Raw genomic sequence first — 25,370 nt, 5'->3', positions numbered from 1 at the left:
TAGACGCTTTGGTTGGTAGAATGAGAAGGAAGGTTGGTGACCCGTGAAGCCGGGTCACAGAGGGTGCACAGTGTTAAAAGATTACCAGGACATTCTAGGCGCGGTAGAATGAGGTGCATAGGTTGTGGGGAGACAGGTAAGCGAGGAACGAAGTAAATATACACAATATATAGAGCAGAAATTCTCAGTGCCTTAGCTTCGCTGTTTTTCAAGGGGGTTTCAACCATTTTTTACCTCCAGTCCCCCATTCTTCATCCACCCTTGTACTTCCCTACTCACCAACTCCGTAGTAGCTCTGTGCTTTGACCTTGCAGCGATTCCAACAACCAACTCTTCAAAATCCCAGTTCCTACAGTGTGCATATATCTCTTGCTAAATTCCAGTTCACTGTACTACTGCATGTACATGCCTACTCCAGCTTCATTTTGAACTACACATGCCCAAATCCTTAAAATGTGATTCAACATTTCTCCTGGGCTCTTTGCAAGCAATTATCTACCGTATACGAAAATTACAGTAGGTCTTTGTGAATAGCTTTTAACGCAATGTAGATATTTAAAAAATCAGTTGAATGTTCTAAAGTACAGTAGTTTACACACGAATGTTGCGCCAAAATAACATTTACTAAAGCATGTGTTTAATTGGACCGCAAACAAGTTTTGCAACAGAAACTACTGATGGTGAGAAAATTTGCACATTTTACATTAGCAACTCTTAATGCAGAGAGAAGAAACATACTGTGAGCTGAATATCCTGTTCAGCATCAGAGATGTTAGCTTCCCACAAAATTCATAGATTGTCTCCACTCATTAATATTTTCGGATCGTAACAATGATTCAAATATTACGTGATAGTCTCAGAAACATGCAAGTGCATCTTCTTTGTCAATACGTATTGTTTGTGACAAACATTATGATATTGGAGTGCACTGACACATGATACTGTAGCCTATACCGCAAACTTCACTATCTCTACACAGCGGAAAATTAGCGTTGCAAGTAATTGTTGTTAACAACATACTCCATGTTCATTGAGCACTACAGATGCAAGAATGTTCACAGACAATGGATGGGGACTATTAACCAATCAAATCACAGGAATTTGTGAAAAGCATCATAGTCTATCCTTTAGTATGAAAATTATAATTACAAAGCTACCATTTGTTAGAGCCTTTCCAACATAAATGAAGAATGATCAAAGTCTGAGGTTCTTACCAAACAATTGGACTTGAATATTATACTGCTCCACCTGTACGAATGCCGAGGGTGCATGGGTGACGATGAATACTCCTTCATGTTCAACTGTTACGTTTCTAACAAACAGCGATCCATTTAACCATACATCATAATCTCCAGATCTAAATCCAGGGCCATCTTTTACATCTCTTACATAGGTAATGAACGCAGAGGATTCCTCTTCTGTTGAATTGAACCACTGAACTCCAAAAAAGCCCTCTTCGAACGAACATTGGATAATTCCTGGCTGATATAGCTCGAGATACTGTTCGTTTTCACAACCTTCGCCATCAACAGCAGAAGCTGGACAGAGAGTAAACAAGAAAAACTGGCATGTTTTATATTCTCGGAGCAAATCAATCAAGTAGTGATTGCTTCTTATAAGCGCTAGATATAGAACAATGCCATGATTGTTATTTTCTTTGGAGTGGTATTTCAGGTGCAATATGCACTGTTCACTAAAAACAAGTTAAAAGGATTGTCTGGTGGCCCAAAGAAGTTACCTTAAACCAGAATGAAAACATTTCATGGTTCCTTGCTGCTGTTCATTAGTTCCATTCATAGGGAAATTTCTAACAAAGCCCTAATACAACAACAGTAATTTATGCTCACAAACTTTTGTTGCCAAAGTAATGCTAAGCCCTGATATCAATTGCAACACACATCAGTGTGTGAAGACTATCTACCATTATCATCATACCAAGTTTGACAAAATTCCGACTAGTAATAGTAGCCAAGTATTTTGCAATTTGGAGTATTTCACGTTTGACCCCATGACCTCATTAATATTCATGAAATGAGCACCAAAATCAACAGGGTTAATCTACTTACTATGAGCCACCCACTCACCAGGTATGGTAATGATTGGTCATTCCCTTGTTGAGTTATTGTGCATACAAACTTTTCATAACGAAATAATGTTAGCCCCCCCCCTTATAAACATGCATGATATCAATTGCAACACACATCAGTGTGTGGAGACTATCTACCAATATCATCATACCAAGTTTGACGAAATTCCAATAAATAGTAGCCAAGTTATTGCAACTTGGGAGTTTTTCACGTTTGACCTGTGACCTCATTAATATTTTTTAACTTTGACCTCGTATAACTTCGCACACAAAGGTCACACAGGGGTCAACCTATTGACATTTATGATCAGAAGGTACCTTTGACATCTGAAAATAGCATCGAAACTGTAAAAATCCCCAAAACACGAAAAGGTCACCAGAGGTCAAATTGAGGTCAGGGTCACCCAGATGCGAGTCGACAACTGGATTACATTGAAGCAACTCCCAACCTTAACGGACAATTCGTTCTCAAGTTATCACAAAAATACTAGTTTTTTATCATTAATTGACCTTTGGTGACCTCGGATCACATGACCGTTAAGTTTGAAAATATTCCCCTATACCATTTGCAACTTGTCCCAAAATATCAACCGTGTCACACCTTGGAAATGGGAATTATTGCACTAAATGTCTGAAAATTTACTTTGACCTCATATAACTTCACACACAAAGGTCACCTGGGGTAAACCTATTGACATTTTTGATTGGTGAGACGTGAATATAGCATCAAAACTGTAAAAATTCAAACATTTTTTTCTTTGCCCATTTTCTCACCCAAAATACTAGTTTTTTAACATTAATTGACCTTTGATGACCTTGGATCACATGACCATTCCGTTTGAAAATATTCCTCTATACCATTTGCAACTTGTCCCAAAATATCAACCTTGTTACACCTTGGCACTGGGAGTTATTGTATTAAATGTCTGAAAATTAACTTTGACCGTGTATAACTTTACACACAAAGGTCACCCGGGTGTCAATTAACCCATTGACATTTTTGATCGGAAGGTACCTTTGATATCCAATCTAGCATCAAAACCAAACATTTTCTTTTTCGCTGTTTTCTCCCAAACTAAGCACATTTTTTCTAATGTGACCTTTGACCTTTTGACCTTGGTTTCAAATGTAGTTTGATCTGCTGATTCCAAAAATCAACACGATAAGTCTGTACAGCCATCCTAACTCCGACCGAAAACTTTGACCCCATATAAGTTCGCACACAAAGGTCACACGGGGGTCAACCTATCGATATTTATGGTCAATTCCATGGTGACTCTCGTGACACTTTTACTAAAATTCCTCTCTATTTGATATCATTAAACAAATAAAGAAATTACCTGGGAGAAAAGCATTAATGCAGCAGTGAATGTACGCCTTAATGCTAACAACAGTAGAGAAAAAATATTTATACCTCAAGTATTGGGGGTAAAATTGGCGAAAAAGTAAAGGTGACTCGCGTGACAGTTACTATTAGCAAAAATCAGAATGCACACACAAATGTTTGATTTCTTATGCCTTATTAAAATTTTTCCAATCACTTTTTATAATCATACCGAATTTGAAAAATACCTCTACCTCAATTGCTATGCAACTTTGAAAAAAAGTTGTAACGCATGAAAATAATGATGAAGATGTATTGCGACTCACGTGACAAGAAAACGTGACTCGCGTGACAAGTTCACTTTTCGGATAGTTCTAGACCAAATGCAGTAGTGAATTGAGGGTACATATCTTGCATAGTGAAATATAACATTCATTGGTCTAGAAAGTGTCCAAAAGGTACTTCCCTTGGGAATGTCCAGATGATATTAATGTCCCCGAATTACCTTCATGACTGCAGACAGTAGGTAATAAACTGTACGGGTAGTACAGTTGTTCAGGCAATATATTTTGTCAATTAATATTTATAACAATATTTAGTCTGTTGAAGTCACTCATTTGAAAGTTATAGAAGAAACAGATCTATCAAAATGTGATTCAAATTACAGTACAATTCTCATTTGTCATATTTGAATAAACCAAAAGTGTAATATTTGAGAAGATACATTCGCTCATAGGATTTTGGGAATGATTGAGCAGTTAAGACCTTAAGGTTGTCAAGTCATAGCACATGGCATTGCCAGATACAAATATAGATTATGTTTTAGTATAATACTAAAAAATCAATGACATGTGCTAACTTTCCAAATGTGGTGATAAAATAGGCATTATATTGCGAATAAATATTCATGATTTTAAATTCTGATATTTCAAATGAAATTATGATAATTATAGTTGCATTATGTGTGCCCATATTATTCAAGTTGCCTAATTAAAGGGGAATGCATATATGACATCTTTAATCAGTGATTCATTCATCAAAATATAACATCCCTGTAATTTTCACACAGTAAATAGGTAGAAACACTATCTTGATTTGACGCGACTCGCATGACGTGACTCGCGTGACATTCGTAAAGGGTGATTTTCTGCAAAATTTGAATATCTTCTGAAAAGGAAAATTCAGTAATCCTTTTGGTATCTATGTGAAGACTTGATATTCATTATTTTGTAGTAAAACTATTGTGCAAGCAAGGAGAAAAAATACAAAAACAGTCAATTTTGTGACTCCGTGACAGTAAATCGAGGGTGTTTACTGTTTTCTATTTACCACTGTTGTCTAATGCCTTGATATCAAAATGAAATTGAAGCTATTAAGTGAGCACTATGCTATAGCAAATATAATTAGTCCAAAAAACTGATGATATCTATGATTACTATGTACAAATCTGCACAAAATGAAATTTCACTGTATTTTTCATAATTTAGTTACAACGGGAACCATTTATTATAACCGACCCCATAATCAAACAAATGATGTTTCGGGGTTGAAAAAATTATTTTTAGTAACTACAAGTATTCTATTTATTGGAAACTTATACAATTTTAATGTACAATGATTTTAAATTTTTTGGTATGATGTTGACCTTATCATGGAATTGACCTTATGATCGGAAGGTACCTTTGACATCTGAAAATAGCATCAAAACTGTTAAAATCCCCAAAACATGAAAAGGTCACCAGAAGTCAAACTGAGGTCAAGGGTCACCCAGATGTGGGTCGACAATTGGATTACACTGAAGCAACTCCCAACCCTAACGGACAATTCGTTCTCAAGTTATCACAAAAATACTAGTTTTTTAACATTAATTGACCTTTGGTGACCTCAGATCACATGACCGTTAAGTTTCAAAGTGTTCCCCTAACCAGTTCACAACTTGTCCCAAAATATCAACCTTGTCTCACATTGGCACTGGGAGTTATTGCAGTTTTAGTATTTTGGGTTTTTGGACCATAACTGACCTTTGGTGACCTTTGTGGGCACCAAAAACAATAGGGTTCATCTACTCACTATGGGCCTCCCACCCACCAAGTTTGATCATGATCAGTCAATCCCTTGTTGAGTTATCGTGCATACAAGCTAAAGCATCACACACACACACACACACACACACACACTCGCCAACCTGAATACATAGGTTCCTTTGCTTTTAGCAAGGAACCAAAAATGATAAATAATTTTCCAAACATGTTGTCAAAGTATGAGAACGCTAATATTGTGTTTGACAGAGAAACGATTTTTTAATTGTTAAGGATAGACATTTCAAATATGATTTGAACAGTGCAGAACGTGACGTCAGCTATGCTAATGCACATTGCGACATAACCCACCCTCCGTACAGTACCTATACAGTAATCACAACAATAACCGCGTTTGTATACAGATGAATTTCTTCCTTAATTTCTGGTGAAATTTCTTAGAAATTAGATATGTTTTCAAAAACTCCTTAAGCCGCCATGTAGTAGGTCGGTGGTTCCGTGGTCTTTGTGTAACACCAGGTAAATTTTAACAGCAGATTCTTCGTTGTTTAGGCTATACATCGCACTATCCAGCTCCAATGCGAAGAATGTTCGCATGTAGGCTCTACTCAAACGTTGACAATCGGACGGTTCTGCGAAGCCTACTGTAAGCTTCTCAGTGCTACATTCTGCTGTGACAACGATTCCGATAAATTTCTTCCATAATTTCCGGTGAAATTTTTTATCAATTAGATATGATTTAAAAAACTCCTTAAGCCGCCATATACGTAGTAGATCAGTGGTTTCGTGTTCTTTCTGTAACACAAGATAAGTTTTAACATCAGACTCTTCGTTGTTTATACATCGCGTTATCCAGCACCAGCGCGAAGAATGTTCGCATGTGTAGGCTACTCTAACTTTTACAATCGGACAGTTCTGCGAAGCCTAAGCTTCTCGGTGCTACATTCTGCTCTGACATCGATTCCGCCGAGTTTCATCTTTCGGTGTTACGAATATTTTTCAAGTTTCCTTTTACTGTTTTTTTGATCCGTGAATTTTATTTCAGCGATTTCGAAGAACAGTTTATGAATTGTGGTTTGAGTGTGAGAATATATTATGTGCAACGCTATACGTATACCAACTAGGCATGGTACAGTAGGCTATATACATTCGCATTATGTACGTTATATAGGCAATCACCTGTGTGGAAATGGGAGTGCCATCTTCAAGTCGCCTGTTTTGCCTATTTGCAAGCACTACGTCAATCACCATATTGATGCGTTCGAACAAACGGTACTTTTGGTGAGAAACTGGTGAATTTGAAAACCAGATTTTTACAAGAAGAAAACATCGAATGGGGACAATTTTTACATGGTTAGAAAGAAAAAATAATAACTACAAGGACAAAGTATCAAATCTTCCACCAGACAATTCCTTTAAGTATGACTTACATCAAACATATTAAGATGATAAACTTTCTAATTTCCATTTAAAGGCATGGAAGACTCGCCCCAAACTGCGTGTGGCCATCTGAAAAAGTTTTGTGCGTGTCACTACAAAATGCAGACAATACCTTTTAATTATGTTATTATGGCGTAATGAAATATGATACCTTATTATCTTTAGCTGGACCTGAGATGTCCATTGCTGTATCGTTTGTCTGTTAACTGTGCTGTGGGTATTGACCACAGCTGTATTTACTGACTGTACACTAGTGTCTAATTACCGACGGTAGCAAGGTGTGTATTTTCTGGGATCGATGGTGGTGTTTAACATTTCTGTTACACCTCATTTGAAAGTAGGTCAGATTTCCGCATTGCGCAAGTCTTCACACCCTTTAATATGGACCATGGTTAACTCTGCCTATGCCGGTCCCAAGCCCGGATGCAAAAGGAGGGTTGGGCGTAGGGCTAGCAACCCCACCCAGTAAAAAACCCACTTGCTACAGAAACCTTTAACAGGGCAAATTTATTTAATCTTGGGGACACGGTGGCAGCTCTCGCTGAGAGAGAAGGTATGACGCATCTGAGCCAAAGCCGAGAGGACGCTCCTATGCTGAATAGGTCACTAGTGGACCCAAAAGAGAAGATGAGAATTGGAAACTGGAATATCAGAACATTATATCAGAGTGGCAATATAGCCCAAGTAGCGAAAGAGATGAATTTGAAGCAGATTCAAATTTTAGGAATCAGTGAAAGTCATTGGACTGGACAAGGAAAGTTGCTAATTGCGAGTGGCGAAACAGTGCTGTATTTAGGAAGAGATGATGACATTCATAGGGAGGGTGTGGCAATTATGATGTCAAAAGAAGCAGCTAGAGCTTTAATCGACTGGACACCTGTGTGCAATAGAATCATCAAAGCCAGATTTTTTTCTCCAAACACATCAAGATGTCGATGGTCCACGTCTATGCACCCACTGAAACTGCAGATGATGTAACAAAAGACGAATTCTATACAACATTTCAGGGTGTGTTGGATCAAATACACAAACATGACATGCTGGCTGTAACAGGCGATATGAATGCAAAAGTTGGAGACTAGAATAACCAATACGATAGGGTAATGGGTAGCCATGGATTGGGCACAAGAAATGATAACGGAGAACGTCTATGCAGCTTGTGCGATTTCAACAAACTTGTGGTCACAGGAACACTATTTCCCCATAAGAGAATTCACAAGGCCATGTGGGTGTCACCAGATGAGAGAATATTTAATCAGATTGACCATGTGTTGATTAACAGGAGATTTAGAAGCTCAGTTCTAGACACTAGAGTATTGAGGTCAGCTGATGTTGGAAGCGACCACTATCTACTGTGAACCACAATTAAGTTAAAGCTAAAAAAGGTAGTGAAGAGAACAGAAAATGTGCGTGCTAGATATGATACTGACAGACTGCGAAATCATGCAGTGAGGGCAGAGTTCATTGCAACCGTGAGGAACATGTACCAGGTACTGGAAGATGAAGTAGAAGGATGCAAAAATATTGAAAATGATCTGGACACAATTGAGAAAGCGTGCAAACGAATGGAGAGAGTGTACACGGAGGCAGCTGAGAAGGTTCTAGGCAAAAAGAGGAAGAGGAAGAAACCATGGATATGTGAAGAGACTTGGGAAATGATTGCACAAAGGACTGATTTAAATAGCAAAATTCTCGGTACTAGATCAGAGAGAATAAAGAGAAGTTTAAAAGACGACTATAAAGAGAAAGACGGAGAAGTGAAGAGGTTTATTAGAGCCGACAAGAGGCATTGGGTGGAAAGTATTGCAAAAGAAGCTGAAACCGCTGCATCCAGTCAGAACATGCAAGCATTATACAGACTTACAAAGACCCTTTGTAATGAAAAGCCAAGAGAGTGTGTTTCCATTATGAATAAAGACGGACACCTAGTCAGCAGTATGGACGAAGTAATGGAAAGATGGACAGAGTACTTCACTGATATTTTAAATAGACCGGAATCAATGAATCCACTAACTGTAGACGATGAGGACAATTATCCAATAGAGGAAATTGATATTGACGACCCAAGCCTATATGAAATACATGATGCATTACAGCACCTAAAAAATGGCAAAGCCCCGGGTGTAGATATGATCACAGCCGAACTTTTGAAAGCAGATAAAGGGTTTACTGCAACTAAAATCAAGCAACTGCTTGACAAGATTTGGAGAGCCGAGAAAATCCCAACAAACTGGAAGAAAGGGCTCATCATTAAATTACCAAAGAAAGGAAACCTGAAAGAGTGCAAAAATTAGCTTGGTATAACACTGCTGTCAGTTACAGTCAAATTGTGATAGATAGAATTAGGAACAGGCAGGATTTAGAAAGGGCAGAGGGACAACTGAACAGATTTTTATACTCCGGAATATTATTGAGCAATTTAACGAATGGCAGGCAGCACTGTATCTAAACTTCATTGACTTTCAAAAGGCTTTCGACTCTATACACCGCGAGAGCCTCTGGATAATTTTGAGAAAATATGGAATACCAGCAAAGATTGTTAGAATCGTGAAAGCCTTTTATGGGGACTTCCAATGTGCAGCACTTAGTGGACAATGGTGAGAAATCAAAGTGGTTTAACATAAAGACTGGAGTCAAACAAGGGTGCAGTATGTCAGGCTTCTTATTCCTTACAGTGATGGACTGGGTGATGAGAAAAGCAACTTTGAACAATGAAAATGGAATCAGATGGAAATTCACTAATAAACTAGATGACATTGATTTTGCAGATGACATAGCCCTCATGTCATCAACCAAGCAACAGATGCAAATAAAAACAAATTTACTGGCTGATACGGCAAGTAGAGTGGGCCTTGACATTAATAAACAGAAGACCAAAGTGATTCGGATAAACACTAGAAACCAGGAACCTATTTTGATTGGTCAGGAAGAGTTACAAGAGGTGTCCAGACAGATTTGTATACTTGGGTGCGGCAATGACAAAAGATGGTGGCGGAATAGGAGACACTGCCAACAGAATTGGGAAAGCCAGGGGTGCACTAATATGTCTACAAAAGATTTGGGTCTCCAAAAGCATCTGTAGAAGAACAAAAATATGGCTATACAAAACACTGGTACTACCAGTCTTACTATATGGATGCGGGACCTGGAAAATGAATAAGGGGGATGAAAAGAAAAGAGATATTTTCCATAACAAATGCCTCAGGAGAGTGGTAGTAATTAGATGGCAAGAACGGGTCAGCACAAAGGAACTGCTAAAGAGAGCAAAAATGGTACCACTAAGCATCGAAATTAAGAAAAGAAGATGGAAATTCATTGGGCATATATTGCGACAAAACCCTAACAACGACAGCAAAATCAGTATGACTTGGGCACTAGAGAAAGAGAGGGCGACCAAAAACAACATGGCGTAGGACAGTAGATAAAGAGAGATAGAGAGCTGGGTGGCGATCCTGGAATGAGGCCAAAAATGCAGCTGCCGACCGAGATAAATGGAGACGCTCTGTTAAGGCCTTATTTGCCTCTAGGCAAGGAGAAGACAGATGAGATGATGAGATGGTTAACTACTTACCACAGACTAACTGGACCACTAGGAAAAAGGTCAAATGTACGGTGAACTTTCCCATTGTCAAGAATCCTGTGTTAACCAACTGCAGCAAAAGGAGAAACAATCGTTAGAAATGTCATATGAATGATCTTAGTTGCTGTATGATTGATCTTAGTTGCTGTATTAACATGAATGATCTTAGTTGCTGTATTAACATGAATGATCTTAGTTGTTGTATTAACATGAATGATCTTAGTTGTTGTATAAACATGAATGATCTTAGTTGCTGTATTAACATGAATGATCTTAGTTGTTGTATTAACATGAATGATCTTAGTTGTTGTATTAACATGAATGATCTTAGTTGTTGTATAAACATGAATGATCTTAGTTGCTGTATTAACATGAATGATCTTAGTTGCTGTATTAACATGAATGATCTTAGTTGTTGTATTAACATGAATGATCTTAGTTGTTGTATAAACATGAATGATCTTAGTTGCTGTATTAACATGAATGATCTTAGTTGCTGTATTAACATGAATGATCTTAGTTGTTGTATTAACATGAATGATCTTAGTTGCTGTATTAACATGAATGATCTTAGTTGCTGTATTAACATGAATGATCTTGGTTGCGCTATTACAGTAACATGAATGATCTTAGTTGCTGTATTAACATGAATGATCTTAGTTGCTGTACTAATGATCTTAATTGCTGTATTAACATGAATGATCTTGGTTGCTGTATTAACATGAATGATCTTAGTTGCTGTATTAACATGAATGATCTTAGTTGCTGTACTAATGATCTTAATTGCTGTATTAACATGAATGACCTTAGTTGCTGTATTAACATGAATGATCTTAGTTGCTGTATTAACATGGATAATGATCTTAGTTGCTGTATAAATGACATAACAAATGTAATTTATTCACGTAACCATGGCTGCACGTGTGGCAGAATCTTTCCATAAAGACTAAACAGTGACAATATTGTCGTAGTAAATAAAGTATGTTAATGAAAGGCGAGTGAAAGGTTATAATGGAATGATCGGATGGCTAATGATACAAGTCAAATGATATGCATTGTTATCAAAGGTGATGTTGCATAAAACTGATATCATGAAAAAAGTATTAAACTGTTTTCAGGAAAAATTCCAAAACTTACTGGTTTGGATATTTACGAGTGACGAGCTTACCTGTCTCCTCACAACCTTAGCACCTCATTCTACCGTGCCTATAAAGTCCTGGTAAATAAATAACACTGTGCGCCCTCTATGACCGGACCCCCCTTCCGGTCCCTCCTCCTTTCTCATGAGACCATTCCTGAAGAGTGGCCTCACGGACGCGGGAGTGGGGGTGGCAAGGACTGGCCACCCCCAACGACCCCCGTCGAGTTAACTTCCCAAAGTGAACCCCTAACAAAAAATTCACTGACGCCTTCCTAGCAGGGGGGAGTGTAACCCTCCCCGGCGCAGCGGGAAGGGGGGACACTCTCCTGAACCCTGCAGGCGGAACTACCCCTTACACTAACAAGGAGCCTACAGATTTACGGTCCGCCACTTGTTACCCTTAGACCAACTTAGGTGAGAACGTAAGTGGAAGACTATGTACGCAAACGCATACGGAAACACATAGGTACACTCACCGATAGACATAGTTGATGGCTCTCTGGTGGATGGTGGTTCTGTCTATCTGGTGTGAAGCTCGGGGTCGTGAGTCAAGTCGAGCGACCGCTCCTCCGTCCGGCTGTGTCCCACCACCCTCTCGGGGGAGGGAGGCGGGAATGGAGACAGGTAAGCTCGTCACTCGTAAATATCCAAACCAGTAAGTTTTGGAATATTTACTTCGCTCCTCGCTTACCTGTCTCCTCACAACCTTAGCACCGAGTGGCACTGCCCGATGGTGGGAGGCCCGAGGGGTGGGACCTGTTACCCACCGGACCTCGCATCACCGCGCTACCAAATGCCGCTTCGGCGTGTAAAGTGTCGGTCAAGTAGCAGGCGACGAACGTAGTTGGAGTTTTCCACGCTGCTGCTTTGAGTATGTCCTCTATCGGGATGCCGGCGAATAGGGCTGTAGAGGCCGCGACCCCTCTGACGTCGTGAGCCCTTGGTCGGGAGGTCCCCGATGTGAACGGGCGTATGATCTCTACTAGCCACCTGGATAGAGTGTCTTTGGAGGCCGCTGCGTAGGGTGGTCGTGGTATGATGAAGAGAGAAGTTGATTGTCTTAACTTCTCTGTCTTGCTCAGGTACCACTTCAGTGCCCTGACTGGACACCATCGTTTGTCCTCGGCTACTGATGGCATGGTCTTAATTTCCGGGATGAAAATGTCTCCTGGCAGGAAGGTCAAGGTCTGGTTCTTTGCCATAAATGACGGGTCTGGAACCATCCTCACCCCGTGGCCCTCAAATCTGATGTGATTCTGCTTGGTGGATAGGGCGTGGAGGCAACTCCTCCTTCTTGCTGACGCCACTGCGACGAGGAAGAGTGTCTTTTTTGTGAGGGCAGCCAGGGAGGCGTTAGCCATTGGTTCGTATGGTGGTCCTGCCAGGGCATGTAACACTGCTGAGAGTCCCCAGGAGGGGGCTAGCCGTCTGATCTGTGGGCGACGATTCGCCATGCCTTTGATGAGCTGTGCAATGTACGGGTTATTGCTCAGTGTGGAGCCATCTGGGAAGCCCTGGTGGATGGCAGCGATGGCCGACCTGTAATTCCTGATGGTGGAGACTTGTTTCCCCTCTCCAAAGAGTGAGAGGAGGAACTCGGCTATCTGTGTCACAGAGGCAGCAGGCAGCAGTATCTGTCTCGGTCGGCACCATTGGTCGAACTTCCGCAGACGGGAATCGTAAGTCGCTGCGGTCGTTCCCCTTCTAGCGTCGGCTGCCATCGCGGCAGCTGCTTCTGAAAAGCCTCTCTGTCGTAGGGAAGACCGGACAGCCTCCAGGCAACTAATTGTAACCCCTTGATGTCTGGGTGGGAGAGAGTTCCCTGTCTCTGGGACAGTAGGTGAGGCTTGTCCGGTAGACTCACTGGGACGTCCATGAGGAGTTGGGGGATCTCGGCGAACCAGGGTCTGCGAGGCCAGAACGGGGCTATTAGTGTGAACCTGCCCTTGGAGTTCCGAATTTTCCTGAGGACTTGTCCGATCATACACAGCGGCGGGAAGATGTGCGCATCCATGTGGTCCCAGGAGAGGGACATTGCGTCCGTGTGGTAGGCCAGGGGGTGGAATCGTCTGGAACAGAAGGTCTGGAGTTTGTTGTTCTTGTGTGTTGCGAACAGGTCTATCGTGGGCCTGCCGAAGATCGAAAAGATTCTGTCGCAAGTCTCCTGTTCCAGAGACCATTCGTTGGGGTCTATATGCCCCCTGGATAAGGCGTCCGCCATCACGTTGAGCTTGCCTGCGATGTGGGAAGCCCGTAGGATCGTGCCGGAGTCCTCGGCCGCTGTTATAACCTCCCACGCGAGTCGGCACAGTCTCTCTGAGCGGGTGCCCCCCTGCCGATTGATGTAGGCCACCACTGTCGTGTTGTCGGTGAAGATTGTGGTTATCGTTCCCTGTACGTGGTCGTTGAAAACTTCCAGGGCTCTTTTGACCGCCATCATCTCCAGGATGTTGATGTGGAGAGATCTTTCTGTTTGGGACCACGTCCCCCATGCTGTGCGATTGCTCCAATGAGCTCCCCATCCGGACAGTGACGCGTCCGTCGTTATCGATGTCATTGGTAGCTGTATCGCAAAGGGTACCCCTGAACTCCAGTTGTTTGGGTCGAGCCACCATCGAAAGTGTTGGGTGACCTCCTCTGACCTGTAGATGAGCGTTGTTTTGTCTGGGTCTGTAGGGTCTGCGGACCTCAGCAGTTGCAGAGGTCGCATGTGTAGCCTGCACAGTCTCACTATATCGACGAGGCTGGCCATGAGTCCCAGGGCCCGGAGCCATGTCCCCGTTGGTGACCCCCGGTGTGCCAAGATCTGTTGTGTGGTCGCCTTGACTGCCGCGACTCTTTCTTCTGAGGGTCGGGCTACCCCGGTGGTGAAGTCCAGTATGGCCCCGAGGAACTGGATCGTCTGGGAAGGTGATAGCCGTGATTTCTTCTGGTTCACGATCCAGCCCAGTTCTTGAAGGGTCTGGAGCGTTTTGTGGACGTTGTTGGTTGCTTCCGATAGGCTGTTCCCTACTACCAACCAGTCGTCTAGATATACGTAGAGGGTGACCCCTCTTTTTCTGAGGTAGGCGACTACTGCTCCCGCGACTCTCGTGAAGGTTCTGGGAGCCGTGGCTAGGCCGAATGGGAGCGCCCGGAACTGGTAGTCTTGTTCTGCGTACCGGAACGCTAGGAATCGTCGGTGTTCTCTGTGTATCAAGATGTGCAGGTAGGCGTCCCGTAAGTCTACGGTCGCCGCCCACATGCCCTTTCTGAGTAGGGGTAATATTAAGTTTAAGGTCTCCATACGGAAGTGTTTTGGTCTGATGTGTTTTGTGTTCAGGGGTTTTAGGTTTAGAATGGGACGCCAGGTGCCGTCCCGTTTTTTGGTCAGAAAAAAGGAGGACCGGAAGAGTGGTCCCGTCTCTTCCGGAACTCTTGTAATTGCCTGCTTGGCCAGCAGGGCCAGAATTTCCCCTTCTAGGGCTAAGCGTTTGACGGGGTCCGTGGGTGTGAGTGTCTGCCTTCCTCCGCCCCCGAAGGGTGGGCTGGAGGAGAATTCTATTTTGTACCCGTGTCTGACTGTGTCCAACACCCACTTGTCCCCGCCAATAAATTCCCATTGCTGGGAGAAGTTTGTTAGTCTCCCCCCCACCGGCGGAATGGCCGCGGTGAGGTGGGCACCCCTAGGGCTGGGCGGCGAACGCTGGTCGAGTGGAGGAGCGGTCACTGTCCCGTCTGGTCGACGACGAGCCTCTGCCTCCTCTGGGGGCCCAGGGGCGGGTCGGACGGAAGGCTGCCCCCCGGCTTCTGCCTCTGAGAGCTCCTCTGCTCATAGATTTGGCGGGTGCTGCTCTCGTTCCCCTAGGTGCTCTGCTCTCCCTCGGGCGGAAGGGTCTGGTTCTCTGGGTCGGTGGGGTTCGGAATTCTGATTTGGCCAGAGTCTCCCTTCGGGCCACCTCTTCCTGCAGTTTCTTTTGGAAGCAGCCCGCAAAAAGGTCTTCCCCGAGGATTGGTAGTTCCAGCATTCTGTCCTTCGCCTTCGTCGAAGGCCAATGGATGGCGGAGACGATGTTTTGTCTACGGGCCTTTACGGACCTGGTAGCGACCCTTGCAAATTGATCGTACGCGAGCCTGACGAGGGGGCCCAGCAGCAGGAGGAGCTGGCCCGCTTCGTCCCTGGATACTTGGCTGCTGTCCTCAGGGAGCTGTTGATGGTGTCGCATGAGGACTTCAGCTGATAGCATTAGTACCGATGCGAACTTCATGCCCGAACGGGCTGCCATGTCCATCTCTACCAAAAGCTCTTCTAGCTTCCTCTGGTCCGGGGTCTTGAACACGTGTGTGGATGAGGCCCCTTGTTCGGCTTTTAATCTCTCCTTGGCCTCCTGGGGGATGGTTGGGCATCTAAATAGATCCTTCCAGGCCTCGTCAGGTACCCTGACCGCTCTATCTGCCCTGGCCGGGAAGGCCGTCCACTTGGTCTTGTTGGCAATGGCCTCAAATCTGTCATAACAGGTTGCGTCTACTGGTATGGTAGTTTTGGGCTTATATGACGCTTCGCCGGTCGCCGTCAATTTTGATACCCGGCCCGCCTTCTGCGGTTGCGTCTCGGGTTCCTCGAACCCCAGGTGTCGTCTGAATATGTCTGCCGCCCGTGTTATTAGCTCCTGTGGGAGGGCTCCTGTCGCGGGCGCTTCCTCCGGTTCGTAATTGTGGCCAAAGCTGTCCTCTATAGGATCGTAGTCGAGAGGATCTGGATCTATGGGCTCCCCTTCGTCCTCCAAGCCGGAAAGATTCACCGACGCTCTGCAATCCAGAGCGTCCGGGTCCGGGGCCGGTTGCGGGGCCATGGTCGATACGGGGCTGGTAGGGCCCGGTGCCACGTCGGCTACCGTGGACGTCCTTTGCTCCAGCAGGGGCCGTAGCAGGCCGGTGAGTTTGGATAGCCAAGCTGGTTCCTCTTCCTGACGCCGTCTCGGGGACCGGCGCCTCCTCTTGGATCTTCTGTATCCATCGTCGGAAGAGTCCGAGGACTCGTCGGAGATTGGAGAGTATCTCTTCCTCTCTCTCCGTCTTGGGGATCTTGTATGCGACCCCGATCTCTCCCTTCTGGGTCGGCGGGAGGACTCTCTCTCCCTACTTTCTCGGGCCGGGATCTCCGTCGGAACCCGCCTCTCTGGCTCCCTGGAACGGGACCGGCTCCGTCTCCGCGTCCCCTCGGTTGCTCTCTCTTTTGGACCCGAGCCTCCCACGGCCGGAGGGCCGCGCTCTGTGGGTCTGTGTAGCTGCGGCCCGGACTGAGACGGAGTCTCCAGCCCGGCCGAGCTGTGCCTCTGCTTTGGAGGTCTTTTCTTGGCAGGAGCCTTGCCTTTGCTCCTGCCCTTCCCTCTGGCCGTAACTGATCCGGACGTAGCCGGGGCCGTTAGGGGAATTCTTTCTCTTTCTCTTTCTCTTTCCTCTCTCTCTACCTCTTTCTCTCCTTCGGCCCTCTCATGGCCACTCTCCTCCACCTCTCTCTCTACTACTCCCTCCTCCTCTCTATCTCCCGTTATTCCTGGAACCTCCGGCGCCCCGATTGCGCTCGGGATCGAGTCCAGCCTTCCCTGGAGCTTGCTACGTAAGCCCTCAAGCCACAGGTCGATGTCCTGCCACTGAGCTGGTGTAAACTTAATACACACCAGGCAGGGGTCTCGTCGAGTGCAGGATCTGCATTTTGGACAAAGGTCGTGCTCGTCCCAGGCTCTGCCTGGGCGAAACATAGAGCAGTTGATGCACTTCAATGGATTGCGTGACATGCTGAATAACCGGATTAAGGAAGATTACTTCTTAGTGATAAATGAACAACAATAGAAGCTTAACGTAAGAAGGGAGAACTAGGGAGGGAATTATGCTTAGGTGGAGCGTAGCGTAACCTAGCAACGGTAAACAAGGTAACGCTACGGGGTGGCCTAACGAGAAAATGGAAGCTGAAACGAAAATGAGAGAGCGAGAAATACATACAAAAAGGAGTGAATATACGTGAGCAATATGAATCCCCAAAAGGGGGACGAGAGAACTAATTGGGGGGAAGAAGCTAGTAAACAAGCTAAGAAAACACAATAACAACAACACGCTTTAGCGTGGGGAGGAATAGGGCGGGAACCTAGGCAGTTTCGCGGAACTGCTAACCCCGCCGCAAACCAACCCGAGGAGGAAACGCACTACGAAAACAGTCCCCAAAACCCTCCCTTTTGACAAAAAGGATACTTATCGGTCAGGAAAGGACTGTCAAACTTCTAAAGATCCGAAGCTAAAAAACTTCCGGCGATCGTCGAAGAAAACCAAGACAATTTTCCAAGGAAACTATCCACAAGAAAAATATGCGTGTAGGCACTTGGAATGGTAGAATGAAAAAAGGAGGAGGGACCGGAAGGGGGGTCCGGTCATAGAGGGCGCACAGTGTTATTTATTTACCAGGACTTTATAGGCACGGTAGAATGAGGTGCTAAGGTTGTGAGGAGACAGGTAAGCGAGGAGCGAAGTAAATTATAAGAACACTGGTAAAGTAATACCTCTAAGTACACAAGCGAGCAGTGCAGACTCAATGACTACTGTAGTATATAACTATGTACAGTTGTAGAGTAAAGTATTACTGTACCTCCGGGTATGTTAGGGGGGCAGTGCAGTACTCAATGACTACTGTAGTGTCTACAGTTATACAGTTACGTAATACCTCCGGGTGTTATAGGGGGCAGTACAGTACTCAATGACTACTGTAGTAACTACAGTTATACAGTAAAGTAATACCTCTTGGTGTGGTAGGGGGCAGTGCAGTACTCAATGACTACTGTAGTGTCTACAGTTATACAGTTACGTAATACCTCCGGGTGTTATAGGGGGCAGTGCAGTACTCAATGACTACTATAGTGTTTACAGTTATACAGTTAAGTAACTCCGGGTGTGTTAGGGGGCAGTGCAGTACTCAGTGACTACTGTAGTGTCTACAGTTATACAGTTAAGTATTTACCTCTGGGTGTGTTAGGGGGCAATGCAGTACTCAATGACTATAAAGCTTGAACAATTTCTTAAATCATTCACTTCAATACATACGGTAAGTACTATACAGCTTCACATACCAGAGCATTCCTCTCAATCTTAATTACAGTGATTCTAAACATTTCCTTATTCAATGAACATATATCCTGATCATATCTACTCAACACAAGTTTTTTTTTTAATTAATGCTTATACTGCAGCAAATGGGTTGAGTAATTGATGTTCAGCCAAAGGATTGTTCAACATCTGATTTAATTTAGTCTGTTGTGTATTTTTCTTGTATGCTGATTTGGTGTAAGAACTTTATACTTATAATTAAAGTATAACAACCTGACAGATCTAACATGGTTACTCTGGTACAAAATTGGCATTAAAACTCATGCCTCATGCTGAATCATGCCTCATGCTGAATCGCAGCATGAAATAGCAACTTTAGAGTTGCACAACTTGCAAATACTGTATATTATAGGGAAGCATTGTTATCATTATTTTGTAATGTTTGTACTAGACATAATAACCTCTGAAAGAATCAAGTACCCTGAAGCAATGGTTAAGGAGCAATTCATCACTAAAATTAGCACATTTTTTTAGTGAAAAGTACAAAAATGGATTATTTTGACACTTTTAAGTTGACCTAACTCCACAAGACAATATTTTTGTAGCCTAATTTTTTATATTCCTGTTTTATGGGATGGACTCTATATGCATCTGTACTAGAAAGGTATTACGATGTTTGATTGCTGAGAAATGAGACCTCAAAAGTCAACAAACTGCCAAAATGCCACGGTGGCGACAATTTGCGGAATTTCAAAGTGCGATAAATCGGCCAATTTTGAAGCAATGCACCTGAAATTTTCAGAATATGCTTATTTCATGGTGGTTCAATCACACAAAAAACTTGGGAATTTTTGGAGAGGGTGCAGCAACAGCCATCTGTGATTTGACACGGAATGACCCATAAACGATTAGTAAAAAGCCACTTGCGATTATTATTTTATAGTTATCCCGTCTATAATCCATTAACATCTTGTAAAATTCCTTGTCAGCCTTTCTTTCTATGAAATAAACGAATGAATAAATCATAATCCCTTCCACGTACATGGTAGCCTAAAGCCACACTAAGTCAATGAGAAATCTAGCTAAGCCTAACTATCTGTTAATTCTCTGAAATTGTGACGCAGATATAAGATATCCATGGAATACTTTCATTATTGCTGTTATGTTCGACCACATGGTTGCCTAACACTACACTAAGTCAATGGGAAATCTAGCCTAGCCATCTGTTTATAATTAGCTGAAATTGTGATGCAGTTATAAGATATCCATGGAATACTTTCGTTATTGCTGTTATCTTCTGCCACATGGTCGCCTAGCACCACACTAAGTCAATGGGAAATCTGCCTAACCATCGGTTTGCAATTTTTTTTTTTTTAAATCACTTTGCGTAGGATCGGGTAATAAATTAGGAACCGGGTAGCATCGCGTCAGGCGGATACACAGCTACAAGGTTGGCCGGTTTTTACCGCCCGGTAAAAATCAGGTTTTTACCGGGAGGTTTTTCCCACCTATAAGTGGGAAAAACCTCAAATTATATAGAATTCCTAAAAATTCATGTGGAACTTGTGGAGGAGCATAGAAACTACAAGAAAATGGCATCTTTATGGTAGGGGGTTGGGTTACATCCAAAGAACAGCCATGATCTATAACTTCTGTTAGCCTATACACAGGAAGTGCCCAGTATCACCTCACCTGTCCACCTCAAAGTGTTTAATCACTCATGCATGAAGTTGTATAATAATTGGACCATGTTTGCATCAAGGTAAACAGTTGGGTTGTGTGAATGGCTCGATAGGGCCATTGTGCGTTTAATACTTTAATTGGGCCCATGTGCCTTACATAGTTTCAAAGCAGTTTCTATTGAGCCCCCTGGATTGAAGTTCACCTCAATAGACTGTTGCATTAATTGAATGAACTGTCTGAGCACATAATAGGCCTGAAGAATTTAGGAGGGGTGAGTGTCCCAGTGTAGACCTATAATGGTTTGGGCAATAGGCAATGCATACTGCTAAAGAGATCGTGACAGTATAACTGTACATGTGCAATATGAAAAATACTCTTTTTTCAACAAAAAGTAGAATTAGGTTGTGATAAAATAGCTCAAAATGAAGCTAAGAAACTCCCATATTCAATAACATATGCCTGTCATGAAACAATATCGTGCCTACTGATGACCTTGCAAATTATGGACAAGTATTAATAGTTTTCGAGACGGAGGCGGTTTTTACCGGTATTTACCAGTTTTTCCGGGTTTTTACCTGGTTTTTACCGCTTAGTGGGAAAAACAGGTTTTTCTCGGGAAAATGCCAACCCTGCACAGCTACCCGAATAACCCGTGAAAACACTCCTAAGAAGATTATCTTTTTTTGGAACAGTAACATCAAATTAAAGATATCTGTAAAGGGTCAATTCCATGGTGACTCGCGTGACATTTTTACTAAAATTCCTCTCTATTTGATATCATTAAACAAATAAAGAAATTACCTGGGAGAAAAGCATTCATGTAGCAGTGAAGGTACGCCTTAATGCTTACAACAGTAGAGAAAAAATATTTATACCTCAAGTATTGGGGGTGAAATTGGCGAAAAACTAAATGTGACTCGCGTGACAGATACTATTAGCAAAAATCAGAATGCACACACAAATGTTCGATTTCTTATGTCTTATTAAAATTTTTCCAATCACTTTTTATAATCATACCGAAGTTGAAAAACACCTCTACCTCAATTGCTATGCAATTTTGAAAAAAATGTTGTAACGCATGAAAATAACAATGAAGATGTATTGTGACTCGCGTGACAAGAAAACGTGACTCGCGTGACAAGTTCACTTTTCGGATAGTTCTAGACCAAATGCAGTAGTGAATCGAAGGTATAGATCTTGCATAGTGAAATATAACATTCATTGGTCTAGAAAGTGTCCAAAAGGTACTTCCCTTGGGAATGTCCAGATGATATTAATGTCCCCAAGTTACCTTCGTGACTGCAGACAGTAGGTAATATACTGTACGGGTTGTACAGTTGTTAAGGCAATATATCTTGTCAATTAATATAAATAACAATATTTAGTCTGTTGAAGTCACTCATTGAAAGTTATAGAAGAAACAGATCTATCAAAATGTGATTCAAATTACCATTCTCATTTGTCATATTTGAATAAACCAAAAGTGTAATATTTGAGAAGATACATTCACTCATAAAATTTTGGGAATGATTGAGCAGTTAAAACCTTAAGGTTGTCAAGTCATAGCACATGGCATTGCCAGATACAAATATAGATTATGTTTTAGTATATCACTAAAAAATCAGTGACATGTGCTAACTTTCCAAATGTGGTGATAAAATAAGCAATATATTGCGAATAAATATTTATGATTTTAATTTCTGATATTTCAAATGAAATTATTATAATTAGTTGCATTATGTGTGCCCATATTATTCAAGTTGCCTAATTAAAGGGGAATGCATATATGATATCTTTAATCAGTGATTCATTCATCAAAATATAACATCCCTGTAATTTTCACACAGCAAATAGGTAGAAACACTATCTTGATTTGACGTGACTCGCGTGACGTGACTCGCGTGACATTCGTAAAGGGTGATTTTCTGCAAAATTTGAATATCTTCTGAAAAGGAAAATTCAGTAATCCTTTTGGTATCTATGTGAAGACTTGATATTTATTATTTTGGAGTAAAACTATTGTGCAGGCAAGAAGAAAAAAAACAAAAACAGTCAATTTTGTGACTCACATGACAGTAAATCGAGGGTGTTTACTGTTTTCTATTTACCACCGTTGTCTAATGCCTTGATATCAAAATAAAATTGAAGCTATTAAGTGAGCACTATGCTATAGCAAATATAATTAGTCCAACACACAGTAAATAGGTAGAAACACTATCTTGATTTGACGTGACTCGCGTGACGTGACTCGCGTGACATTCATAAAGGGTGATTTTCCGCAAAATTTGAATATCTTCTGGAAAGGACAATTCAGTAATCCTTTTGGTATCTATGTGAAGACTTGATATTCATGATTTGGAGTAAAACTATTGTGCAGGCAAGGAGAAAAAAAACAAAAACAGTAAATTTTGTGACTCGCGTGACAGTAAATCGAGGGTGTTTTCAATTCACCACTATTGTCTAATGCCTTGATGTCGAAAAAAAATTGAAGCTATTAAGTAAGCACTATGCTATAGCAAATATAATTAGTCCAAAAAACTGATGATACTGTATCTATGATTACTATGTACAAATCTGCACAAAATGAAATTTCACTGTATTTTTCATAATTTAGTTACAACGGGAACCATTTGTTATAACCGACCCCATAATCAAACAAATGATGTTTCGGGGATGAAAAAATTATTTTTAGTAACTACAAGTATTCTATTTATTGGAAACTTATACAATTTTAATGTACAATGATTTTAAATTTTTTGGTATGATGTTGACCTTATCATGGAATTGACCAAAGAAGCCAACTCTGAAGTTGAAAGCTTAATAAATGGTCATCTTGCCTGGCAATTTGGTTTGTGCACACAAGAGTGATCAGGTGTGAACTCCAGTACAGTGGCGTAGGAAGGTACTTTTGAGTGGGGGGGCTGAAGACTGATGGCCGGCCTGGGGGAGGGGTCTAAGGGGAGGGGGTGTCCCCCTCCCCTTTGGATTTTTTTTGCATTTCCACGTGGCACTATAGCCAATATAGCACACTTCAACACCCACTCCATTTTGTAAAGAATTTTGCATTTTCACCTGGCCTTAGATGCAATTTGGTGCTTCAAATGAGATTTTTTTCTCATTTGGAAATGAAAAAGGGGTTTTCTGACTTGCGGAGCGGGGGGGCGGAACGATACTTCCGCCCCCCATATTTTTCACTGGGGGGGCTGGCACCCCCCAGCCCCCCCCGGTTCCTACGCCCTTGCTCCAGTATAAATTTTCTGCTGAAAATCCTACCTGTGGCCCATCAGGGAGTTGTTATGGATAGGAACTCCCTGGGCCCATATATCAGGAAATCAATGTTCAGTTCTGTAAGGTGCACTTTCGGGTAGCATCAATTATTGTTTTTCCTTTATTATTATGTTTTTAGCCTGCTATAGTACTAGTGTAAATGTTTCAGACAGTTAATTGTTTTGTGTATCTGGTTGGTGAATCTGACCAAATTTCATACATGCTTACATACGTGCTTACACACGTGCTAACATACGTGTTAACATGCATGCTAACATGTACAGTACTGATTTCGCTTAACTCCTGTTAAAATTCGTTGAAAGAAAAATAATCGGATTTCTACGTTTTTTTAATCGAAATTCCCCGATTTTTATCGAAATTCCCCGAATTTTAACGATTGGTTATCTCAGTCATTTCCTTCGTGGAATTTTCAACGATGCGTTGAAATTCTTTTGTAAACGAAATAGAAGGTCAATATGTGGTTACGCGAATCGTCGGAAAACGCGTAACTTCGTTTATCAGTATCAATTAGACTTTGGTACAGTCGTTTGAAAGAGGGAATATTTACCAGAGAATTCTCAGGCTTGTATGAGTAGTAATGCACATAAATTCATGTAGCTAAACTGGCGGGGGACGTTTTCTTACTGTGAACCCCAAACACAGTGACATAAGTCTTAACTTGGCCAGGTCTAATAGAGGGCTGCAGTACAAGCTATGTACCACGAGGCACCCTTCCAGATAAGTTGAAGTTCTGTTTAACCATTTAAATAACAATGAATGGACATATAAACTTGGTTTACTTGCAGATTACTAAAAATAGTTATTTTTAAGAGATGTAAATTTGGTTTTTATGAGAGTTGAAGTATGAAACTTTGTTTCCGAGCAAAAACATGTTACTTGAAGCAAAATAAAGATGCCCCGCCCATTCTGCGAGGACGCTTCCATTTTTCAAAAAGGCGTTTTCTCTTTTTATTTTTTCTATTTTGTTTACATTTTAAACATGAAAATTATTCAAAAATATGTAAAGAACTTAGTAATGTACTGCAAACTATCTATAAAAAACAGAAAAACGGTGTTTTAGGCATGAATAATGTGTTCAATATAACTAAAGTAGTAGGTCAATAGTCATGAGCTCATGACTGTCGTCAATTCGTTTTCTCAGTCTATATTTGCGACATATCACCCGTGTACATCGATCAATGGCATGGTGAAATCCCGTGTGAAAATATATTAACCCCAAAAGACGCAAATGGTCGTTCCAGAAAGTACCGTTATAACATTAACAACACATGGCCAGTTTGCTCTCTCAGGTCCGCACGTGTACAGCCATTTTTTTCACACATGGTATTATGCTGTGCATGCATTGCGGGCGGGATTGCGGCAAACATAAATGGAAATGAATGAATACGAAAAACTTACGATATTCTTCACAAATATTGATGCTTAGATAAGTGCTTCCTCACAATCAACGAGCCGCCCTAAAATTCGCTCCGCTTACGTTAAAACTTCTATATATATAACACATTGAAAAACCCGAGTTTTTACACACATAATTCCCACTGACATTGGTCACAGAACATAAGTAGGTCATTGACATTCGAACTTGGCAACTTGCCCAAGTTTATCGCACCATGGGAACGACACAACACATTGAACATGATGTTAAATTCTCCCGCCATCTGGACGCCGAGTGTAAATTTTAGTGCAATAGGCAAATTATGAATGGTACTGCGCAG

At 42.0% G+C, this 25,370-nt stretch overlaps 3 protein-coding genes across 16 annotated transcripts in view; all 3 read right to left on the bottom strand.

The window, feature by feature from the left end:
• LOC139982121 (uncharacterized) overlaps positions 1 to 25,370 on the bottom strand; it is a 325,984-nt gene that overhangs the window by 104,069 nt on the left and 196,545 nt on the right. The window lies entirely within an intron of this gene.
• Positions 1 to 25,370, bottom strand: part of LOC139982130 (uncharacterized) — a 262,832-nt gene that overhangs the window by 232,396 nt on the left and 5,066 nt on the right. The gene's annotated exons all lie outside the window — the stretch shown is intronic.
• On the bottom strand, positions 10,018 to 18,112 carry LOC139983770 (uncharacterized). The gene is made up of 7 exons (XM_071997547.1): positions 17,839 to 18,112; positions 16,216 to 17,388; positions 15,777 to 16,095; positions 13,835 to 14,173; positions 12,909 to 13,214; positions 10,461 to 10,539; positions 10,018 to 10,034 (listed from the first exon to the last, which is right to left on the bottom strand). The coding sequence occupies exons 2-7, from the start codon at positions 17,385 to 17,387 to the stop codon at positions 10,018 to 10,020; spliced, it is 2,232 nt and encodes a 743-aa protein (XP_071853648.1). The 5' UTR covers position 17,388; positions 17,839 to 18,112.

Source organism: Apostichopus japonicus, chromosome 16 (assembly GCF_037975245.1).
Source record: "Apostichopus japonicus isolate 1M-3 chromosome 16, ASM3797524v1, whole genome shotgun sequence".
NCBI classification, from domain to species: domain Eukaryota; kingdom Metazoa; phylum Echinodermata; class Holothuroidea; order Aspidochirotida; family Stichopodidae; genus Apostichopus; species Apostichopus japonicus.
Note: the sequence above shows the minus strand (reverse complement) of the source record. Positions and strands in the feature narration are given on the sequence as shown.

Excerpts from the sequence above, each read along its gene's own strand:
- LOC139983770 (XM_071997547.1), bottom strand. The coding sequence starts at position 17,387 with ATGTCACGCAATCCATTGAAGTGCATCAACTGCTCTATGTTTCGCCCA. Across the intron at positions 16,096-16,215 it reads ATATTCAGACGACACCTGGG|ATTTGAGGCCATTGCCAACA; the intron begins GTTCGAGGAACC and ends CTGTTATGACAG. Across the intron at positions 14,174-15,776 it reads TCCCTGAGGACAGCAGCCAA|CTACCAATGACATCGATAAC; the intron begins GTATCCAGGGAC and ends TTTGCGATACAG.